This window comes from Neurospora tetrasperma (assembly GCF_000213175.1).
Source record: "Neurospora tetrasperma FGSC 2508 unplaced genomic scaffold NEUTE1scaffold_2, whole genome shotgun sequence".
Classification (NCBI taxonomy): domain Eukaryota; kingdom Fungi; phylum Ascomycota; class Sordariomycetes; order Sordariales; family Sordariaceae; genus Neurospora; species Neurospora tetrasperma.
In genome coordinates, this window is record NW_009799100.1 from 3599220 (window position 1) to 3619778 (window position 20559).

The 20559-nt window shown below is 51.7% G+C and overlaps 5 protein-coding genes across 5 annotated transcripts; 2 read left to right on the forward strand and 3 right to left on the reverse strand.

Annotated features, from left to right (window-relative positions):
* Window positions 1-162: 162 nt before the first annotated feature.
* On the reverse strand, window positions 163-1457 carry NEUTE1DRAFT_121261 (uncharacterized protein; the record flags this gene model as incomplete). Its single annotated transcript, XM_009851389.1, has 1 exon — window positions 163-1457. One exon carries the CDS (start codon window positions 1256-1258, stop codon window positions 434-436), a length of 825 nt encoding a protein of 274 aa, XP_009849691.1.
* A 570-nt stretch (window positions 1458-2027) lies between these two features.
* On the forward strand, window positions 2028-2654 carry NEUTE1DRAFT_79585 (uncharacterized protein; the record flags this gene model as incomplete). The annotated part of the gene is made up of 2 exons (XM_009851390.1): window positions 2028-2323; window positions 2409-2654. Coding segments are annotated over 2 exons (324 nt in total), but the record flags the coding sequence as incomplete, so codon positions are not given.
* Window positions 2655-3250: 596 nt separating this feature from the next.
* On the reverse strand, window positions 3251-7490 carry NEUTE1DRAFT_145472 (uncharacterized protein; the record flags this gene model as incomplete). Its single annotated transcript, XM_009851391.1, has 11 exons — window positions 3251-4265; window positions 4335-4711; window positions 4759-4834; window positions 4885-5578; window positions 5876-6162; window positions 6238-6259; window positions 6320-6333; window positions 6392-6506; window positions 6566-6804; window positions 6866-6984; window positions 7041-7490. The coding sequence occupies 11 exons, from the start codon at window positions 7281-7283 to the stop codon at window positions 3821-3823; spliced, it is 2631 nt and encodes an 876-aa protein (XP_009849693.1).
* A 3835-nt stretch (window positions 7491-11325) lies between these two features.
* On the forward strand, window positions 11326-12998 carry NEUTE1DRAFT_116523 (uncharacterized protein; the record flags this gene model as incomplete). The annotated part of the gene is made up of 3 exons (XM_009851392.1): window positions 11326-11883; window positions 11968-12169; window positions 12318-12998. The coding sequence occupies 3 exons, from the start codon at window positions 11504-11506 to the stop codon at window positions 12684-12686; spliced, it is 951 nt and encodes a 316-aa protein (XP_009849694.1).
* Window positions 12999-14020: 1022 nt separating this feature from the next.
* On the reverse strand, window positions 14021-17533 carry NEUTE1DRAFT_121265 (uncharacterized protein; the record flags this gene model as incomplete). The annotated part of the gene is made up of 4 exons (XM_009851393.1): window positions 14021-14968; window positions 15033-15301; window positions 15358-17156; window positions 17229-17533. 4 exons carry the CDS (start codon window positions 17531-17533, stop codon window positions 14141-14143), a joined length of 3201 nt encoding a protein of 1066 aa, XP_009849695.1.
* Between the last annotated feature and the right edge of the window lie 3026 nt (window positions 17534-20559).

Genomic DNA, 20559 nt, shown 5'->3' on the forward strand with positions numbered 1-20559 from the left:
CTGGGAAGGTTAAGGATATATGCCTGGGTGTTTTATCTTGGAACTTACTTACTGGTTGTATTGGGTATTGCGCCGAGGAGCTTTGGGATACAGTCAACATCTTCTGTCTGAACAAAAACATCAAAATAGCGGGAAACAGAGAACGAAACGAGCCGGAAGGTTGTTCATGATTAGGTATATTAGCTCTGTATAGTTGTGTAAGCTTGTAGACAAGTCCTTTTGCCACTTTGATATCGTATGGCCGTTTCTTGTCCGTCTTATGTGCCAATGTCACTTTCCGCGTCCCTGATCCGTAAATATCCTGTATGATGTTGATGATGATGATGATGGTATATGCGCCGTACATCTTGCTTGCTTGCTGACTTCTCTAAGCCAACCCCAGCCAGAATTGCCGTTCCGGTTTCCTTCATTTTCCTTCCTCTGACTGTATTCCCTATTCAAACATGCCGTTCGGTCCATCGTCGAACCCTAACTCCTGCGCAGATGGTTGTCTCCTGTGCGCAGCACGTCCACTGCTAGGCGGAGGCGGCAAGAAAGGCATTCCTAACCCGCTGCCACCTCCAGTCGACGATGGCGGAGGGGGGAGCGAAAAGGCCGACAAGGGAGGCTGTGAATCACTGTCCAAGTCCGTTGACAAGGGGCGATCCTGCCTCGCTCTCCTCCCGAACTTGGTCCCGCTCAAGTTCACCGTGATCGTTTCGCCCTCCTTCAAGCTATAATCCTTCTTCTCCTCGGCCTCCTCTTTCTTGCTTGACTTGATCAGGGGCGCCACGCCCTCGATCAGGCCCAGCGACTTTTGCGCCTCCTGCAGCGCCACGCCAAAGTCGAAAGACTCGCTGCGCTCCTCGAAGCCGACGCCGAGCATGGCCTTCTTGCCGGTGTTGGGATCCTGCACGCGCAGGGCAAAGAAGCGGCTGCTGTCGATGGTGGCCTCGACGACGGCCTGGGTGGTGTAGGGGGCGGCGGCGATCAGGTCGTTTGTGGCAGGGTCCTCGAGCACAATGTCCACCTTGACCGTGTCCTTCTCTCCAATCTGCTCGGGCGTCTGCGGCGGGATCGAGGTCTCGATGATGCGCACCCGGCCGGTGAAGATGTGCGCCTTGGGGTCGGCGGTCCAGTCGGCGGCCATGTGGCCCTTGGTCGAGCGCATAGGGGGGATCTGGTAGATGTGGACCGAGGAGGAGGTGATGTGGAGGATGCGCTGGATGGCATCGGGCGGGAGGGGGGCCTGCGTGGCCGGGTCTATGAGGGTCGTCATGATGTGTGTTGTGTTATGGTGGTGGTGGTCACGGTGGTAATGGTGTTTCTGTCCTTGTGATTTGCTTGCTACCTAGTACCTATGTCGGCAACTTATAGTCGACGCTCAACAGGAAGCCAAGGGGGGAAGAAGAAGAAGAAGAAGAAGAAGAGACTGAAGCCAACATCGCCAAACGGGTCCATACACCAGGTTTCAAATGCCCGATGAAGAAAGAGACAATGACGGTAAAGGGTCCTCCGCTACTGTAGAACCCCTAAGTTAACTTCACATTCCCCTTGCTGCCCCTGTTCCATGGAAGCGGACGGCGGGGCGGAAGCCACAAGTAACAGTGGTAGCAGATGCCAGGGGCAGCCTGGAGTAGAAAGGATCCACGCAGCCCCAGGGGGGACCCTCAGTGTTTCGACCCTGTAAAGAGCCCCCGAAAGGTCCGTGACGGACTGCGGCGGCGGTGACAAGCCGCAACATGGAAACTGCCTGGGCAGGGCAGCAACAACCCCGCTAGGTAGTAGCAGCTGCCGATAGCGGGGCACACAGCGGGCATGAAATGGATGGAAACAATGGCCGGAGAGCTTCGTTGACGTGCAGTAGGTACGCATTGAGGGCGGTGAGTGGCGGCAGAATACTTTAAAGGGCCGCCCGCACTTGGGAATTTGGGATGAAAGGTTACATGTACAGTGAGCTAGGTACGCATCTTGAGTCACACTTTTAGATCAGACGCACGCTTCTTCAGAAAACGCTGCATTTTATCGACTCTGCATACCACAAGCCAGATCATTGTCGCAATAAACCTGTATGATTTGACAAAGCCAAAACTTGCCTGCCTGCTCCAAGTCTCCCAAGTGACAAACACCCCGAACCCTCCCCACTTGGATCGACCGCAACAGTGCTTCCTCCCGGGAGGACTTGTATCTTTTGGCGAAAACCACTTCCCACCTTCACAATATCAACACACTTTGTCGTCTTCTCCAACAACCCCCATAAAAACATGGCCACCGACGACCTATCCAACAAGCCGCTCGCGGTACGGACGACATCGTCCACCTCCACTGATGGCGCCTCGTTCGAGTGAGTTTGCTTTGCGTAATTACCACACGCGTCATAACCAAACTGCGCATTGATTGCCTCTGACCAAGACAAACATAACAAACAGCATCGTCAAAACCTACCGCGACCTCCTCACCTCCGACCCCGACATGACTATGCCCGTAGCAGCCATCGAATCGCTCATCGAGCTCTTGCGCGTCACCCCTTCCTCAACAGCCATGGAAACCGTCGAAGTCGTCAAGACCCAAAAGGCCCTCCTCCTCGATTCGGCCCCGAACCCTCTCCCTCTGCTAGCCGGCGCCGACCTCTTCGAGCAGTACCTTCTCCGGTCGCTTAGAGGGCAGACCGCCGAGTCCTTCGACGAGACGAAGCGCCACCTGCTCAACAACCGCCAGCTCTTTGCCGCCCGCGCCAAGGCCGCCCGCGACAACATTGCCGTCATCGGTTCCCGCTACGTGTCGCACCGCAAGATCGTCCTGGCCGCGGGCGGTTCGAGGGTGGTGACCAAGATCCTGGTGCACGCCGCCACGACCAGGACCAACACGCACTTCAAGGTCATTTACGTCATGGACGGCAGTCCGCACTGCGACGCCAGCGTCTCGGCCCTGCGCGACGCCGGCCTGGAGGTGGAGACCATCTCGACCTCCAAGGTGGCCTACGTCCTCAAGGACCAAAAGGACATCAACATCGTCCTCGTCGGTAGCGAGGTCGTCATGCAAAACGGCGGCATCATCTCGCGCATGGGCACTTCGCAGCTTGCTCTGCTCACGCGCTTCGCGGGCGGCTCGCAGAAGCGCTTCTTGGTTGCTGCGGAAAGTCACAAGATTGTGCGCAAGACGCCCCTCTGGCACCCACAGGTGCTGAGGGTCGGCGTCAAGCAGAAGGATATCAGCAAGTTTGACAACGTGGGCGTTGACCCTGTAGGCCAGGAGGCGAGGGATTGGGTGGCGGATCGCGATGAGGTGGATTATACCGATCCGGAGCTGATTGATGGCATTGTGACGGAGCAGGGAGTGAAGCAGCCGAGTCAGATTTGGGAGTTGGTGGATTATGAGAAGTGAGGGGGGTCTTGCTGCCCGGTACTGAAGGTGAAAGGCGTTGAGAAGCGTGGGTAACAAAAGGGCGGTTTTATGAATGGATGGATGGATGGAACTGCTTGATCATTTTCAAGTTATTAGTGTGGTTACTGTGGTAAATATCTTTGCAGCATTATTAGGCGTTTTTAACGGGAAATGGGATAGGTACCTGATATCCTTTGGAGGTTGGTTCATGAAAGAGTCTCTTTTCTCACTTGCTTGGCCTGGGAAGGAAAACAAAGTACGTGCTAAAGTTAAGTCGGGGATGACTGATCGAGTGGAGTGACATGTGAAACCACTTCATTCAGATATATGTAGTTGACAAAATTTCATAACCAAGAAAAAGATACCCATCTGAGTACTAACCAAGATTGCCCTACTCACGTCGTCTTCTGTTTCCAGCCAGCCATTGTTCACCCATTACACATACAAACTCAACGACTCACAAATCTCTAACAACTCTCGCCCCCACCCAAGCATATGGATAATTCCTCTGGTACCAATTCACAAAACTCTTCCTCCCCGCAATCCTCGGATGCGTAGCCCAGCTCCCTCCCAGCACAATGTTGTGCTTCTCATCGAAAAAATCCGCCGTATAGCCGGGGTACAGCTCCATCGGCTTGAACCCCTCCCACTTGCGGAGGACCGAGGAAGTCCATTCCCACACGCCGCCGAGCTCGCCTTGCCCGAGAAGGGTGTTGCCTTTGGAGGTGACGGGCATAGGGTGCCAGTTGTGAAAACCGACGTTGGCACCGTCTAGGTCAGAGAAGAGGCCTTCGGTGGTGATGAGAGTGGTGTTGTTGCCGGAGGGGGAGGAAGACTCGGAGGGGGTTTCGGAAGAGGGAGAGGACGGGGGAGTGATTTCCACGCCGTTGTTGGTTAGGTGGCTGTTTATCAAGAGAAAAGATATTGTTAGTGCGGGCTGGCACGGGAGAGTAAGTCGGAAAGGGACATACGCATTAACAGCCGGAACCGTCCTTCCCAATTGTCTCTCAGCTTCCTTCTTCTTCTTAAGAGCATCGGCATAAGCGTAAATGCTCCGGGTCTCTTCGAAAGTGGGGATACGGCCGCCCATGTAAGCTGCACAACCGGCAAGTTCGTCGTAAGAGGCAAACACGGGCCAGTCGAGAGCGTGCTTGAGAGGCACGAGACCGTAGACTGTGCGGACTGCTGTCTTCTCGAGAAAAGATGAAGGGAGCTGCTGCTTGGAGGTTCTGTTGCTGTGGTGACCGCTCACGCTGTTTGTTGTTCCATTGGCAATCTTCTCGTTGTCCAGGCGGGCCCAAGAAGCAGGGAGCTTGTCGATGTTCTTTTCAAGCAGATATTGTGCGTACTGGTTGCTGTTAGTATCGTGCAATAGTAGTTGCTAGGCAAACGTACCTCTTCGTTGGTGATCGGCCTTCCTTGAGCCTGAAAGGCGGCAACTTGAACGCGCCGTACAGGCTTCTCGTTGTCCCTATTTGCAAGTTAATCCACCATTGCTTTGACGGAAAAGGGTTCACTTACCAGCCATAATGCTTGTTAATATCAGTTCCGTCCTCAGGATCATCCAACCCGATGGTGATCTCCTGTGCCGGAATCTTAAACCACTGATTGGGAACCCTCCCGGACTCTGCCTTCTTAGCGAGCTTCTCAAAGTCGGGCCGTGGAATATGGGTTGGGGGCAGCGTCTTGTCGCTCTGTAGCATCATGTACAACAGCGTCTCGATATGCATGAGCTCGTGCTCAAACCCAACCCAAATGGCCCGACCTACATTCCGCGGGATATTCGCGATGCCGTGCGCATAGAGGCCGCGTAACCGGGACCGCACCGTCTCCTGATAGGTCAGGATTTCTTCCACCGGCGGCCATTCGTCAGGAATCTCCGAGTGCGCATGACACAGCTCTGGGTTGTCGACATCAGGATCAATGCCTCGCTCGAAGATCTTGCAAAAGTGAGCGGGCTCTGACGGAGCCTGCTTGGTGGTCTTTGTGAGCTGGATGTCGAGGAAGGTCGGGATGTGACCGAGGTAAAAGATGCAGGCGTTTCGGAGCTTGATGGGCTTCTCCAGAAGCTCTTCCTGGGGAAGCATATGACGTGTGACGACATCCCATGTCGCCCAAAGGGCCTCCCAGTCGTCCAGAGTTGGGAGTGCGCTGCGAGCGTACACCGAAGGGATGAGACTGAAAGACATCCTTGACTTGGCAAGCAGATGGAGTCCTGCAGTACGACGGAGGGATGTCAGCATGTATCAATGGTTTTGATGGCGCAAACATTCGAGCCTCCCCAGCCCGTGCGCGCTACCCGAACACTGTAGCCCAACACCAGCCTACATATCGGTAAACTTGTGCCAGTGTAGGAGCTGTGCCCATCAGGAGACACTGCAACATCCTATCATCATACGACTGGTCCGTAGGGTGTGGGGAAGGTGTGGTAACACCAGCCGGACGGCTCAAACGGGTAGTCTCAGAAAAAGCTGGAAACCTCAAGCAAGGAAAAGTTGTGAAAGCAACTTACCATATTCGTTGCCGTACGTCCATTCCGAGACTTGTTCCAATCCCGCCGTGCTCCAGAGCCTCTCTGACTCCTCTTTCGAGTACTTTAGGCTCTGTTCGATCTGAATCCTGTCGTGTGACCTAATCAACTCCCCCATAACCATGGTGTCGCGAGTGGGGCCGTAAAAGGCTTGGTGTCTGCCACCCTCTTCGTCATACACATATTCGCCAATGACTCTCCAATCGCCCTCGATGAACGCCGTTTCTCCGAGAATTTCATTGGCGTTTCGGAGACCATTCAAGATGAACCTGGAATCGTCAGTGTTAGTAATGGGCTGGAAAGCGGGAGCCGCCATGAGCGACAGAAAAAGGGGTATGACATACTCGTGAGTAATACCAACCTTGTCTGTTTGGTTATTGTCAGCTTGAAGGTGGTCTTATACCATGTCACATGAGTAGCACAAACCGTTGTAAGCGTGGCTAGTATATGGTTAGCAATGTTCCTGATGACGTCCCAAGGTGTTTGTCAAATACGTACTATACCCTCGCCGGGTCATTGCAAGCGTCAACTCCAATGAGCATCTTGTCATTGGGTCCAAGGACGTCCGTAAAGCCCTTGAGAAAGGTCGCGGCGTCACTGCGGTTGAAGTTGCCTAGAGACAAGATTATGTCAGGATTTTCTTTGACCAATTCAATACGTATTCAAGCTTACCAATGCTTGACCCGAGGTGCAAGATGCATTTCTGTTTATTGATGTTCTCTGGGGCCTTGAGCCAGTCACGTCCATCGTCATATGTGCCCAGAAGACCGTGGCACTTAACGTGCTTGTAGGATGGTACCTGGGCGAGAGTGCGCTCCAGCTCCTCCCGAGACAGGTCAAGGGCATAATAGTCAATTGCCTTGCCGGCGTTGTCCAGGGCTTCCAATAGAAGGTTTACTTTGCGCAGATTTCTGGGGATATGGTTAGCTCTTCGAAATCCAGGGCCCCATTGTCGAATTGTCAGATGTTTACCCGCTTCCGAGCTCAATGATCATGGCACCCGACGGGATGAAGCTAGCCATTTCGGTCGCATGTTTGGTAAGGATTTTGATCTCATCATTGGTAAGATAGTACTCTTCAAGATATGTGATCTGATATGTGTCAGTATAGAACCAGCATGTCAGTCCCACAACTTGGATGAACTTACACGCTCGAACAGCTGCAAGCCTCTTTCGTTGTAGAGAAGCAAGGTGGGTAGCTGTCTAGGGCCATCTTTAGGTCGGAACATGGAGGTTATCTCGGTCTTGAGGTTGATCTCTACAGCAACGCGGCGGATGTCGATGATATCGGCGTTTGATGTCTGCTGCTGAAGCTTGGATAGCACATGTTGTCCAGTTGCTTTGAGCTGTCCGAGGGCACTGCTTGGGGTCATGGATTCGGCACTCGGCATGTTGAATTGTTTATCACCGATGCAAGCTTGGGGGTTGAAAATGGGACAAGAAGTTCTTTTGCAGGATGAAGAGTTGTTGAGGAAAAGGTGACAATGAGAGAAGTATGTAGTCGAGGTCAGAGAGGAGCTGTGTCTAGCTAAGTGGAGGTAGAACAAAGGGAGCTACAGGCTAAACCAATATAGTGAATAGCTTGGAGTTCAGGAACAAGAGGGAAAGATGCGAGGTCAGAGCACCCAGTTCCCGGCACGCAAATATAAATATATTTCCTAGCCTTACTCAGCCTGGCAGTTGGATGTGATGGAGCCATGTGGACGTATGTGGGCATGCATAAGCACAGCAATGGACTCCAAGCTAGCTACCTCTTTCGTCCACTGTCATGTTGATGGAGTCTGGGTTCCGTGGGAGGAAGTGGACTCATGACCCAGCTTGGAGACAGTAGACAAGCGAGAGTTGACTGGGGATCCAGGATCAGGGAACATAGGATGCCAACACGACGGAGGCTGCCGGCCCATTACATGTCCAACTGTGTAATAAGAAGAGAAGAGAAGGCAAGGAGGAAGAGGATTGGACGTCGAGGTGATCCGGTTACATAACCCCCTGTGCCCCTACACTCGTAGAGCCCCAAAGCCAAGGAAAGGAAGATCTAACTAGGACGTTAAACATGGTCGGATTGATTGGACGTGATCAGTCCGGGGTACAGCATGTTCCCGTCAGGAACACTTCCTGTGGCTTCCAAGTTGTTACATGGCGCCGCCGTGCTTTGACTATGCAGACGGATGTGGCGATGATAATGATGATGGTGATGATGATGCTGAAGTTTGAATAAGGTACGGACTGGAGATTGGAAGAATCAGCCCTGGATAAAGGACGATGTGCCTGATTGAAACGAAAACCGTTCTGTGGAATGCTTCTGCACTCTGAAGGGAGCCGAAAGACAGGAGTCAATGGAAGGGTCAGAGAGCAGTGTCCAACATGTTTCTGTGCTGTCAGACAACGCCAGAGGTTCGGGGTTCTGGCAACCGAGGTATCTGAACAAATGGCGGGGGTTTTGAGAGGCAACAGGACCAAAAGGGAAGGAAGACAACGAAAGCAGTGAGACCTTTCGACGAGGACGAAATTGTTTTGTCATGACCCTCGCTAGGTACTCATGCGTGGGCGCACGTTGTTGGAGGAGAGCCGATCGCAAAGAGTGGGAGTCGATGACAGTTTGCCGTTGGCTGATGCAAGGAACAAATCACCTGGCACGAGGCGCCCAAAGGGATTCCTGGCAGACAGCACAGGGGCGGGTCTCACGCCCTGGCATTGCCCACCGATGGCAGGCACTAACCGGCAAGGTGTTGGCGTCCCTTTCAGTTGAGTGCGTGGCTGCGTGTTTGGTTTGTTAGTAACATGGATGCCTCAACTCTTCTGGGCAACCTTCTCCTCCACGATCAAAGAACTACAGCTTGAATAATGTTTGTGGGATTGCTGGTGCCCGGTTATAGTGTTGAGGAGGTGATGGAATGAATCCTTGAAAATATAACTCATCCACTGGGTACATGGAAGGACACCGGAAGGTCGACAGGAGAAAGAGAAGAAAATGTTGATCATGTCCGGGAACGAAGGATCCCCAAGTCTCAGCTACCTACCTACCCCTCATGAGTTAGATAGCTCCGTCACCGAATCCACCCGCCGTAGCTTCCGTTCTTAGCTGCTGGAGCCCTATGACATAAACGAGCGAAACAAGAAGTTCACTTCGACAAAGGTACCTCTACCTATCGATGAGATAAGAAACGAGACATTCCCTTCCATTGTTTGACCATCAATATCGCAACTCTCCAAAAACCAAACGCTCTGCAACCTTTTCACGTTCAACTTGACAGGTCTCATCGGACAAGAACATTGTGAGATGATCTTGAAGCCAGCAGAGCCGCCGCAGCCTCCAACCTTCTGTTACACAAACCTCCGTCAGTTGTCCGACTCGGGTGGAGATCGACGTCATCGTTTCACGGCTGCTTCTGGCATGCGCATAAATGGGTCTCTCAAACTTCCATTCAACCAGCAACCTTCTTCCGGCTCTGGTTCCTGACCGAGAAAACAACATAGGCCAAGGACCCCCAGGTCCTGTGCGGTGAGTAGGTAGATGGCGTGGGTGGCTCGGGACGGGTAGCATCCGGCCAAGCCGCGCTAGTCGCCTCAGTCGAATCTAGCGATCCAAGATGCCATCAAGCTGCCATCGACGACAAAGGCATAACTTTTCGGACTTGGCTGTCCTTCTCTTTCTTCGAGTTACCCTACCTAGTCTTACGCGCGACTCAGACGGGTGACAGGAAGGACCCCCACGGCAAGATACAATACCGAAGGAAAAGACGTTTACTCAGTCAGTAGCAGTACGGAACTTTTACAAGAAACTTGCAAAGGAAACGAGGCGAATAATCATAACAACCATGCAGCAATTACTTTGGGGATAGGCAGGCTGCAGACCATGTCAAGACGTTCATAGCCGTCTAGTGGGATCATGTCCACAGTCCCTTCGGTCCTCCATCTCCCCATATTGCGGGGAAGCCTGTCATCATTTATGCGAATCATCCACGATGTTCCGGGGAAAAGTTTTGTCTGGTATTGACAGAGGTTGCTGACCGCCAGCCATCACAGCTTCTCGCCAACACCATTCAAAATGCAAAACATCCTACAACACCCGACCTGCCGTCTCAACCCCTGAATGGAAAGCACCTGACGAGCCTAGTTTTCCTTCTTCTGTGCTGGCCATGTTGACCTGTGCTGGCCATGTTGACCTGTTGTTTCGAAGACCTTTGGGGATCAGCTGATGATGGGTTTTCAGAAACGCATTGGTACTGACATTTTGCGCCTTCAAAAGCCACTCGCAATAGGGAATGCTACGATAATGAAAGCAACGCCAGTGAAGCAAGCCAGCTCCGTCACTTTCCATGTGGACCCCAAACATCAGTCCTCCACTCAAAGATCTCGATATTTCCAATTTGAGCTCAGTCGGCAGATCGAGCAGGCCGGAAACACGATTCCGGGGGTAATTGCCCCACGCCATAGTCGTTGGTGGAGCCTCTCATGGGTCCACAGTCCGTGTTCCGGCCCCGAGAACGGATCCACCTTTCTCCGCCTTGACGGGCGCTAAAACCCCGACCTTTGCTCTCGGCGTGGGGGCCAATGCGGAGGGTTCTCCTCGTGAGATCTTCCTCTCCGTCATCACCAACCCACGTTGACAGAACAACTTCATGGCACTAACCACCTGATCCGGACAAAAACACGACCGTAGTCTAGATCTCCAAAGGCAGTGTTCAAGTTGCGTGAATGGCCTCATTGTCTCTGGTACTCTGACACGACCGTTCTATTTCCCACCGCTCAACAATCCAAGGACCCATCCATCCATTCATCTATCCATTGATACCAAACCTTTTAGAAAAAAATAACACGGATTGAACGCAACGTTGACCAACGAGGGCTTATTATGTAATACGCCTATCGCAGCAAACCACGATAACAAATCGGGCAACAGATGATTCAGACTGTCAGCCGGCCCCCTCATTCTGCGGGGCTGAGTTATCCGTAATCTATTTTCATTTGGAATCACCTGACAGCGTGTGAATATGCGCGTTCGTGATGCGGGGAGTTTGGATCGTATGTATGAGAACCGCGTCTCGCGTTCTGTCAATAGCGTGGCTCCCGTCATCTACTGCCTGCCCTGAACCCCGCACGCCTTTCGAGATACATGGTGCATGAACTCCCCGGAACATCAAAAGTATTACGGGAGTTACACAAACACCAAGCCTCTTCCTCCGTCCAAACGCCTTGAAATGTGTGTGATGAATGTTACCTCAATCGGGGGGTGCGGCATGATGACAATAATAAGTAAGACGGGAAAGCGGGGTCAGTTGTGGTAAACGAAGCTGACATTCATCTGCAAGCAGGCCGTCGGCTGACGCTGCTGCCTAGAATAGGTGGTGCCTGCCCTTAGCTCTTGGTGTTTGAGATTTGAGGTTCCTTTGCTATCGTAGGGTAGATACCCGACGGTAAAGCTTTGGGGAATATTAATCAAGGCAGTTGCGCCTGTTCTTTGGACATATAGAGGTGAAGAGAAAGCGAGTCAGTATTGAACTCGATTCCCAAACTTTCCATCCTCTTCAGCCTTACGGCTTGAAACCCCCTTTCTCTCCCCTCCATCACCAACTTCAATATCAATCAATCACAAACCCAACCCACCATCATGTCCTCCTCCCAGGAAAAACCCCTCAAATCCTACCGTGGCAACTGCCACTGCGGCGCCTTCATCTTTACCCTCCTCGTTCCGGAAATCACCACTGTCGAGTACTGCAACTGCTCCAACTGCCGCAAAAAGGGCTACCTCTGGTTGATCCCCGACACGACCAAAGGCCACAAGTTTGAAGTGGTCAAGGACGAGGGAAAACTGACCGAATATGTGGCGGGCCCGAAGGGAACGAAGTACAAGTTCTGTAAGGTGTGCGGGACGGGAGTTTGTGCTATCTATAAGAAGGAGCAGGAGGAGTCTGGGAAGGAAGGGCAGGGGGTTTTGGTGAATGTGAGGGCGCTGCAGGAGTTGAAGATCTGGGATTTGGAGGTTAAGGAGTGAGTTTGAAAGACCTTACTTACCCTCTGACAAGACTGGATTGGAGGGACTGTTGACTGACATGATGCATCGATCCGCGGCAGATTCGACGGCAAAAGCATCCCGCCCCCATACCAGTCCGCCCCCTTTGACGGTCCCGAACCCACGGCCGAAGTCGAGAACGGCGTCGTCTACCATGGCTCTTGCCATTGCGGCGCCGTGAAAGTGGCCGTCAAGACCAAAGGGCCGCTGGACAAGACGTACAACGAGAGGGTTATTGATTGCAATTGTAGTGTTTGCCAGAGGGTACGTCTTCTCAACCCCGTTTCTTCACCTTTCTCCCTTTCTCTCCTTTTTCTTCTTTCATCCCTCTCCCTCTTTTTCTTTTCTCTTCCCACCCACCCCTTCTTCCCACAACCATATACTCTCACCACGCTAACTCATTGCCAAACAGGGCGGTTACATCTGGATCTACCCCTCCTCCTCCGAGCAACTCTCCTTCGCCCCGCAATCCCGGGCAAACCTGACCTCGTACGCCTGCATCTCCAAACTCATGTGCAAGACCTTTTGCAAGACGTGCGGCGTGCACCTGACCAACGAGTTTAACTCGGCCGCGACCGAGGACGAGATCGGGGCCGCCATAAAAGGAGAGAATGGGGACATGGTGATGAGGTGGATCAAGGGTGTTTTCCCGATTAATATCAGGTGCTTGGACCGGTGCCCCGGGGATGATGATTGGGAATTTGATAAGTGTGTGAAGGAGTTGAAGGTGGAGAAGGGAGATGGATGGGGAAAGATTCAGCCAGGGTATGTGAATCCTTGAAGGGTTGTGAGTGTTCTCATAGTAGGTTTCGTAGATGACGATTCAATTGTCACGAGGATCTGCTGAGACCTTTGACTTTGGGTGTCGATTATGGAATGGAAACTCTGGACCCTTGAACAAGTAGGCCTGAAGGAGGAAGAATATCTTGAACAGGAACGTGCTTATTACAGGGAAATGCATGATGGGATTTCAAGTAAATCATGACTGTGTTGAATGCAACATACGGGAGAATCTTAGGGTGAGGAACAAAAGTTCCACGCATCCTATATAGCCTGACGGTAGTTTCAACTGAACTTTGCGCGAACCTTACATACCAAGAGGATCATCACAGTATTCACTCCACGTAGGTAATCCTTCTTTGTGGCTGCCGAAACACAAGTGGTAAAAAGGGACTAGACCATGACAACCCAGCAAGCTGGACATCCTTGAACGTCACCGCCAGGTTTGTCGAGGTTTGCGACAAGTTGTCCAGAGATTTCGTTCCTGCAAAGGGGGTAATCTGTCAAAGTGAAAGATAGGTAGCTGGAGGCAATTGCAACTGTATTCGGTTTACTAGTGGTTAGTTGCGTAGGTTGGCAGTTACTTTCACTTCTAGTGGAGCGCCTGGATAATTCCATTAGGGAAGGAGCCAAATAAAGACAGACTACCTACCCTGACTATAGACCGGACACAAGAAGGATGGGAGGAATGTGATAATAGGAATATGGGAGGGTTTCTATCTTCAGCTACCTACCCTATTGTAAACCCACACTTCCAAAATCATACTTTTGCCAGAAACGATCAAGTTAAAAGCAGGAGATGTAGGTATTACCCATTACACGTCAAATAAGCTTATCTAGCGAGTCATCACACCCCGGTGATGACCGCCAGCTTCTGATTTATATCGAATCGAATCGATGCCTTTGAGGCTTCCGTCGGTTGCTAACCTTGCCTGCCGCCCGCGCAACTGAACAGAATGCTGTTGTGATCAACGGCCAAACCAAAAAGAAACCCTTTAGGTCAGCCAAACCCGACAATGAGGTTTGACAGACCTCAAATCCCTAAACTCCAGGCAGGCCTGCCATGCGGAAATACTATACACAAATGAAGAGAAAAAAAAATAGTTCTGTACGCACCAGACCGGAGCCAAAGATGTAGCGGTCGTATGTCCTGTGCTGTAGTCTTGTATATGTGGGAGTCCAGTCCCAGCCCCAGTCCCAGTTCCCAAAGTCCCACCAAGCCGAACACCGTCACAAATTGTGAAAGATTATCAATCCCGAGCCAAGACGTGTTGAAAGAAGGGAGAAAAGAGAGAGAGAAGAAAAAAAAAAAAAAAAAAAAAAAAAAAAAAAGTAGGAAAATTGTCGCCGTCATGCGCTCGCTCGCCCGCTCGCTCATCGTAAGAATCAAATCATTAACCACCATCAAATCCAAACTCATTATCCTCCTATTCCTCCAAGGTCCATCCATCCAGCCTAGTTCCCATCACTCCCCACAACAAAATCATCCCCCTTCTTCCTCTTCTTACTCGGCCTCCGCTCACTCTTCGTACTACCACTCCTACTATTCCATCCCCCTTCTCCTTCAACCCAATGTCCCTTCTCAATCATATGCTGCCGCAAATTATCCGGGCGGTTCTTATACTTACTCTTGCAACCGGGAAACTTGCAGGGGTAGATCTTGTCCGGCTGGTCGCTGTGCTTGACCTTCATGTGCTTGGCCATGCTGCCTTTGAACCAGCGGGGGTTGCCGTCGGGACGGTAGTCGCAGAGGTGGCATTGGGGTGGGTGTTGGGGGTCAGAGTCGGGCTTTTGGGTTTGATCAGTAGTGCTGGCTGGGGCTTGGTCTTCGGAAGGTATTTCCCCAAGGTGAGAAGCTTGTTTTTGCTGCTGTTGTTGTTGTTGTTGGCGGGTTTGTTGTGGTTGTTGTGATTGTTGTGGTTGTTGCGGTCCGAAAGTAGCTGTGAGACTGGCGACATGGGAGCTATGTAGAGCTTCGGGAGGAGTAAGTGTCATTGTTGGTACGGAGAATTTGCGGTATGCTTCCATTGGAACCTTGCCGATATCCGTGTGGTCCTTTAGGAAGCGGGCTAGCTCGTCTTGGTTTTCTTCGGTGGTGGTAACTGTGGAATGATTTTGAGGAATATCGAACCCCGATATCACGGATTGGATGACTGATATGCCGAGTTGGTGGTATACAGCACGATCGTTGACGCTTCCGAAATACTTGAGGTAGATCTCGTCGCACAGTTCCCAGACTTTCGGGACGTAGTCACTGTGATAGCGACTCGCGGGCATGGACTCCTGATGCGTTCATCAGCATGACTTGTTTTCGTAACTGATAAGAAATTATTAGGGGAACACTCACCTTTCCAGCATGAAGAACTTCGATCTCAAGTCGTCTACCAGAGAAGATGACCCCGTTGTTGACCTTGTTGCAGATTTCAGAAAGCTTTCCTTTGAGTAGTTGCAAATCCTCGTTGTATTTGACCAGTTCACAGAGCATCTTCGTGACATCCGATGAGAATCCGTGGTTTCTGGAAAACATAAGGACTTCTTGGTGCTTTCTATGGAGTTCCGACTTATTGATATCGAGTGAGTGCGATGGTTGGCCGAAGACAATGCAGCTTTCGAGTTCTGTAACAATCTGTTGTTAGTTTCTGATTGTTGATACAATAAACACCATCACTTACCATCCAAAAACCGGCATCCTGCAACCAGGAGGGTGTCAGAATGGGTGCTACTTATATCTATGCGAGTAGTGGGAGCTTTGCCTTTCAGACTAGATGATCTGCTCAAAGGCACAACAGAGGACTTTGCACGAAAGTTACCGAGATCCCCAGGCGTGATACCCGATGGTTCCAGAATGTGATAAACCAATTGGCGGTACACGGTCCCTTCTTCGGCTTGAAGTAGATTCTCGTAGGCCAGAGACTGGAAGAACAATCCCTTCGCGTCATGTTCCATGTGTTCCTGCCGAGTGACAAAGTTGAAAGCATATATGACGTGGATTAAACACAGAAAATCCATTGATGACGAAGGCTGCTCCCCTTGAAGCATTTGCTGGAGTGTTTGTAAACCTGTAAGCGCGATCTCTTTACATGGCATTGTTCGGAGTTTGTTGGCCAAGTGGTTATCCGGGATATCTTGGATTGCTTGTCTTGACGCAGATAAATGTTCCTGGATAAGATCCCAGGCTGACATTATCATCGTCTCGACCTCGGGGTTGCAGATGTTATCATTGTGAACTTCGATTTGCTCAGGCTCGACTATGTCCATAGGATCATCTGCTGTCAGGTCAAGCTGAGCTGGATATGTCGAGTCTGCCGATGGCATCTCCAGGGGAAAAAGGAGATCATCCGGCATTTGCGGAACATGAATTTCTGCCGGGAGTTCAGCTGGTCCATCAAGGATGTTGGGGAACGGCGCATTGTAAAATGTTTCAACAACCTCGTTAAACTCATCGGTCATCTTGGTATGGTTGACTGACCAAGCCACGTCAGAGCTTAATCCTTCGCTGTAATCCGTTACCGGGGACACCAGCGTCGAACTCATGGTGGTAAAGATGGTATCCGCACTTGCATTGGACCTGACGGATGACTGAGGAGATAGACCGTGCCTGCGAGAAGGGACTACGGCAGGCCTGGAATTGTGCCGCTGTGGGAGACGGCGTCCCGCTAGACCCTGAGTGTTGACTTGAAGGCTCGGCCTACTCTGACTGCTGCGCCCTGAGGCATCGTCCGGTAAGGTACAGGGGAATGGTGATGCTGAGTGGGAAGCCCCTGAGCCTTCCCAGTTCATCCCCATGAAACTTTGATAAGATGAGAGAAGCGGATGGGAGGGTTCGGTACATTCGAGCTCGGAAATCCCCTCGGACGTCTCAGGTATCCCGGGCAAGGTCTGGGACGAGGTGAGCACCATGGATGGAGCGGGTACCATAAGTGCCTGCGGGTCGACACCGGCTTCCAGTCCTGTCTCGGGATTGTTATAGATAGTGGACACTTCCACTGAGTCGATTTCATATCTCATCACCGATTCCAGTTCGGTAGGTTGAGTTTGCATCATGATCGGCTGATCAACCGAGGCAGCGCTCAGGAATTCGTAAGGCGGCGGCGCACTGGAATCATGGTCAACATCGAATCCCGAATCCTGACTCCGCTTGGATTTGTGACCTAATCCGTGGAAGAACTTCTTGGCCATGAACAACATTTTCCTCCTCTTAGATGGATGGCTGAGACATCGCTTGCACTTAACGTCGTCAAAGCGCTCGACCCGGTTATGCTGAGGACACCAGTACTCTCCGGTCGAAAGATACCTGCAGTTGACCAGGTGCTTTAGCATTGACTCGTGGTCGCTCAGCAGTAGCTGGCACTTGTGGAGTGGACATTTTGAACGTTCTTCGTCTTTTAGAGTTGGACATAGGTTGCGGTTTACTGCAGCCCATATGATAAATCTGGCCTGGGCACAGTCCTGGCGGAGAGTTTCTTGGGTCCTGTAATGCACACTTAGCCTCAGACTTACCCCAGAATATGATATGGCGGGGCCAGGAGAGAAGAAAACATACACACACGACAGTTCCTCACGATGCTGCTGATACGTGTGTTGATGCTCGGGTTGCTGTGGCTGTGGTTGTGGTTGTGGTTGTTGTTGTTGGGGAGGTACCAGGCTCGGGTCCAAAATGGGATGAAAAGGAGAAGCATGGACCCCATAGGGCTGATATAAGCTTTGTGAATCCCCACCGATCTGATGTTGGCTTGGATGATATGACGATAGCGTTCTTGTTGTAGACGACGTGTATCCAGTGATGAAGGAGGTCAAGGAGAAGGAGTCGTCGTCAAGAAGAGACGGCGCCTGCTTCTTAGCGTCCATCTTCCCAGGTGCGTGTACGGATGTCTTGCAGGACAAAGGTAGGTAGGCAGGTGGGCAAGTAAAGTAGGTACAACAGCAGCGGCAGCAGCAACGAGGATCCCTGATGGCGGTGCCAGGAACGATACTCTCTAGCAAAGTGAAAGAACAGACGGCACAGGCACGGTCATCTGAGAAATCATTCGCCACACATTGTTTGTTTTAATGCAGACTGGATCGCGAGCAGGGGCATTGGCCAGAGGAAGTGAGATTGTGAAAGAAGAGCCGGATCAACGGGATTACGCGATGGCGCGCGGGTCGTGGTTGAGGTCCTAGAAAACTAGAGCTTCGGTATTCACGGCCTGTGGCGGACAGGGTAAGCAAGTGAGAGCCTAGGTAGCTAATGGCAAGCCAGCTCAGCAAAGTGAGGTTGTCGGCCAGTGGTACGCCATTCTTCTTAGGACTTTGCGGTTGGCGAGCCGGGGTCACTCGTAGGACTTGGGGAGTTCCTTGAGTTGCTCTGGACTCTCTGCTGGGGCTGGACCGTCTGTAAGAGCAACTCTGACTGGCTCAACTGGTCACTAGCCACACATTTTGGTCGGCCTGGTCACCTTGAACCTACTGTCCCTGGCTGCAGATTGAGGGCGGTGACAGGCCCAGCAGAAGGAGACGGCGGATTGGCTGCCTCTTTGAAGATGTTGTCTTTGTTGTGATGGGAGGATGGATGTTCAACTGGCGTGGCTTGACCGGCACTTGAGTGCAGATGGCATCTTGATTCTTGACAGGCACCACAGCTGACAAGACTGTTGCAAGTGATCTTGGCAGGCACGCACTCACTGTTCGTAACGTGGGACAATGCCATGGTCTGTCCCTCGCAGTCAAGTTGCCATTCCCTATCTTCGCTGCCGCAGTCTCAGTTTAGTCGAAATCGGCGTCAAGGCACAGTTGGACGGACAAAGTCCTTTGAAAATGCGTGCGTAGGAACGCGTGATCATGAAGGGTGATCTGCCTTGTTGACTCGTTGCCTGCCGGAAGACAAGGTAAGGCTGTTTGCAAGGCAGCATCGGCCCCTTCATCTTGTCGAGACCCTTTTGGTCCATGTTCAGCTGGGATTGATATGAAGTCCTGTCGTACAAGAACTGCGCTGAGCGCTGATAGGCATATCATCACCACTTTCGTGGCGTGCCCAAGTCCTGCATCCCGGAATTTGCTGACGATAAAGACGCGGTAAGGAACATGGATTTCATGCGTGCCGGCAGTTGATGATTGATGATAAAGGCGATTGATTATTGGGTGCTCGGCCTTTCCGCGAGTTGGTAACGAAGTGAAATTGGCGTCATGGTGAAAACTGCGGGTGTCGCGCGAGTTCCCTTCCACGAGACGACGGAAGAGAGCGGGTCACTTGCCCCACAGGGACGGGACAGACCTCCCGGGCCAGCGGGGGCAGTCACGGCGCCCGCCGAGCATCCACAGCCCCTTGACTCCACATTTTTGCGTGAAGACCGGGCCGGACCCGACAAACGGCGGAAGGAAGAGACTACTAGTCAAGCCGGAGACTGAAGGGTGCTCAGTGTAAGTACCTCTAGGCATTGAATGTGCTGAAAAACAATTTATCCATTCCTTCCATTTCAGATTCAAACGATCTCATGAATAAAGCAGGGAATTAGATTTGTAGAAATTTGTCAGTCACCGTTTCCTCCAAAGTATCCGTCTTTGTATCAACTTGTTGTACCGTCACCTCAACTTTATCCGCCCCCTTTATCAGTTCATCGAGCATCGGCAGTACGATACCTCAAGTTCTACGTACTTGATACAGCATCTGATATTTTTTCTTCCGTGGTCGATGAAGGTGATACCTACTGCAGCATGACACACCTCTTTGACAACCTTTCTTATCTTATTGAATTCCCCGCGGACGGAACTGCCGACGGCGAGGGACGAGAGCGGCGGCTTCACTCACCAGGACGAGCAGGTCAATATCGACAAAGACCATCCCTCATACTGGAAGTATACTCTTTACATATCGTACGCACTCGTATGAGCAAGTTTCGATATACAACCTTGCGATGAACCCAAAACAAAGCTGACGCTGACGCCGGGGTTACTCCATCCTTGCGAGATGTTTTACATGAGGCAAGCGATGCACGCTGTGTTTGAGATTGGGTGCACCAGAGGGACAGGCCGTGACAGGGGAGCCGTCTGCCTTGATAGTGGGGTTCAACAGCCCGGTGAGGGGTTGATGTTATGGTTGGAGGGACACTTGCCTGCAGCCGCTAACATTGCCAAAATCAACGACAGGACGGTCTCAGATACCTCGATGATACCTTGAGATCGCAGAGAATGCAACCCACCAACATCGCTCAAACTTGCTCAATGCTGTGTCCCAAAGTGTCGACATCATCCCTATCGATACAAGCAGATATTATTCCTTTGGGATCCGAATTCTCGGAACACAGGATATGGCGGCTAAGCCACACACACCTCACCCACGCCATGGTTCTACGCTATCAGCAAACCCCCCATCACGGGCTGTATCGCTATCACGATCACGGGCACCCAACACCCAACACCCGAACAACCCCTCTTTCGCAAAGATCCCTAGTGACAGAAACTACCATCTTCAGCACATTTACATGACAACTTATTCTACAGCCAGTTTTGGCAATTCCTCTGGACCCCTCCGCTTCACTCTGCAATGAACTAACTGATCGAGCGTCGTAATCCTGATCGTCTGTCCATGTCCCGATGTGCCGTTCATCATGATCTGCTCCCTTTTCCCTCGGGTTTCGAAACAGACTCTCAGACCACTGAGAGCAGCCAACGAGACGAGCAACAGAAGGCGAAACATGCTACCATAGCATCAGCCAAACCTCGCTGCCCATCCATACCAATCCAAGTTTGGAACTGTCACACTGGACCCCCCACATTGTCTCACACCAACCAGTTCTAAGTTTCTCACTCGGCTTCGTTTATTCGATTTTGCCGCCAGTTCGGCAAACTTGACGGCACACGACCCAGACATTTTGAGCATGCGCTTGGCAGACTGACTG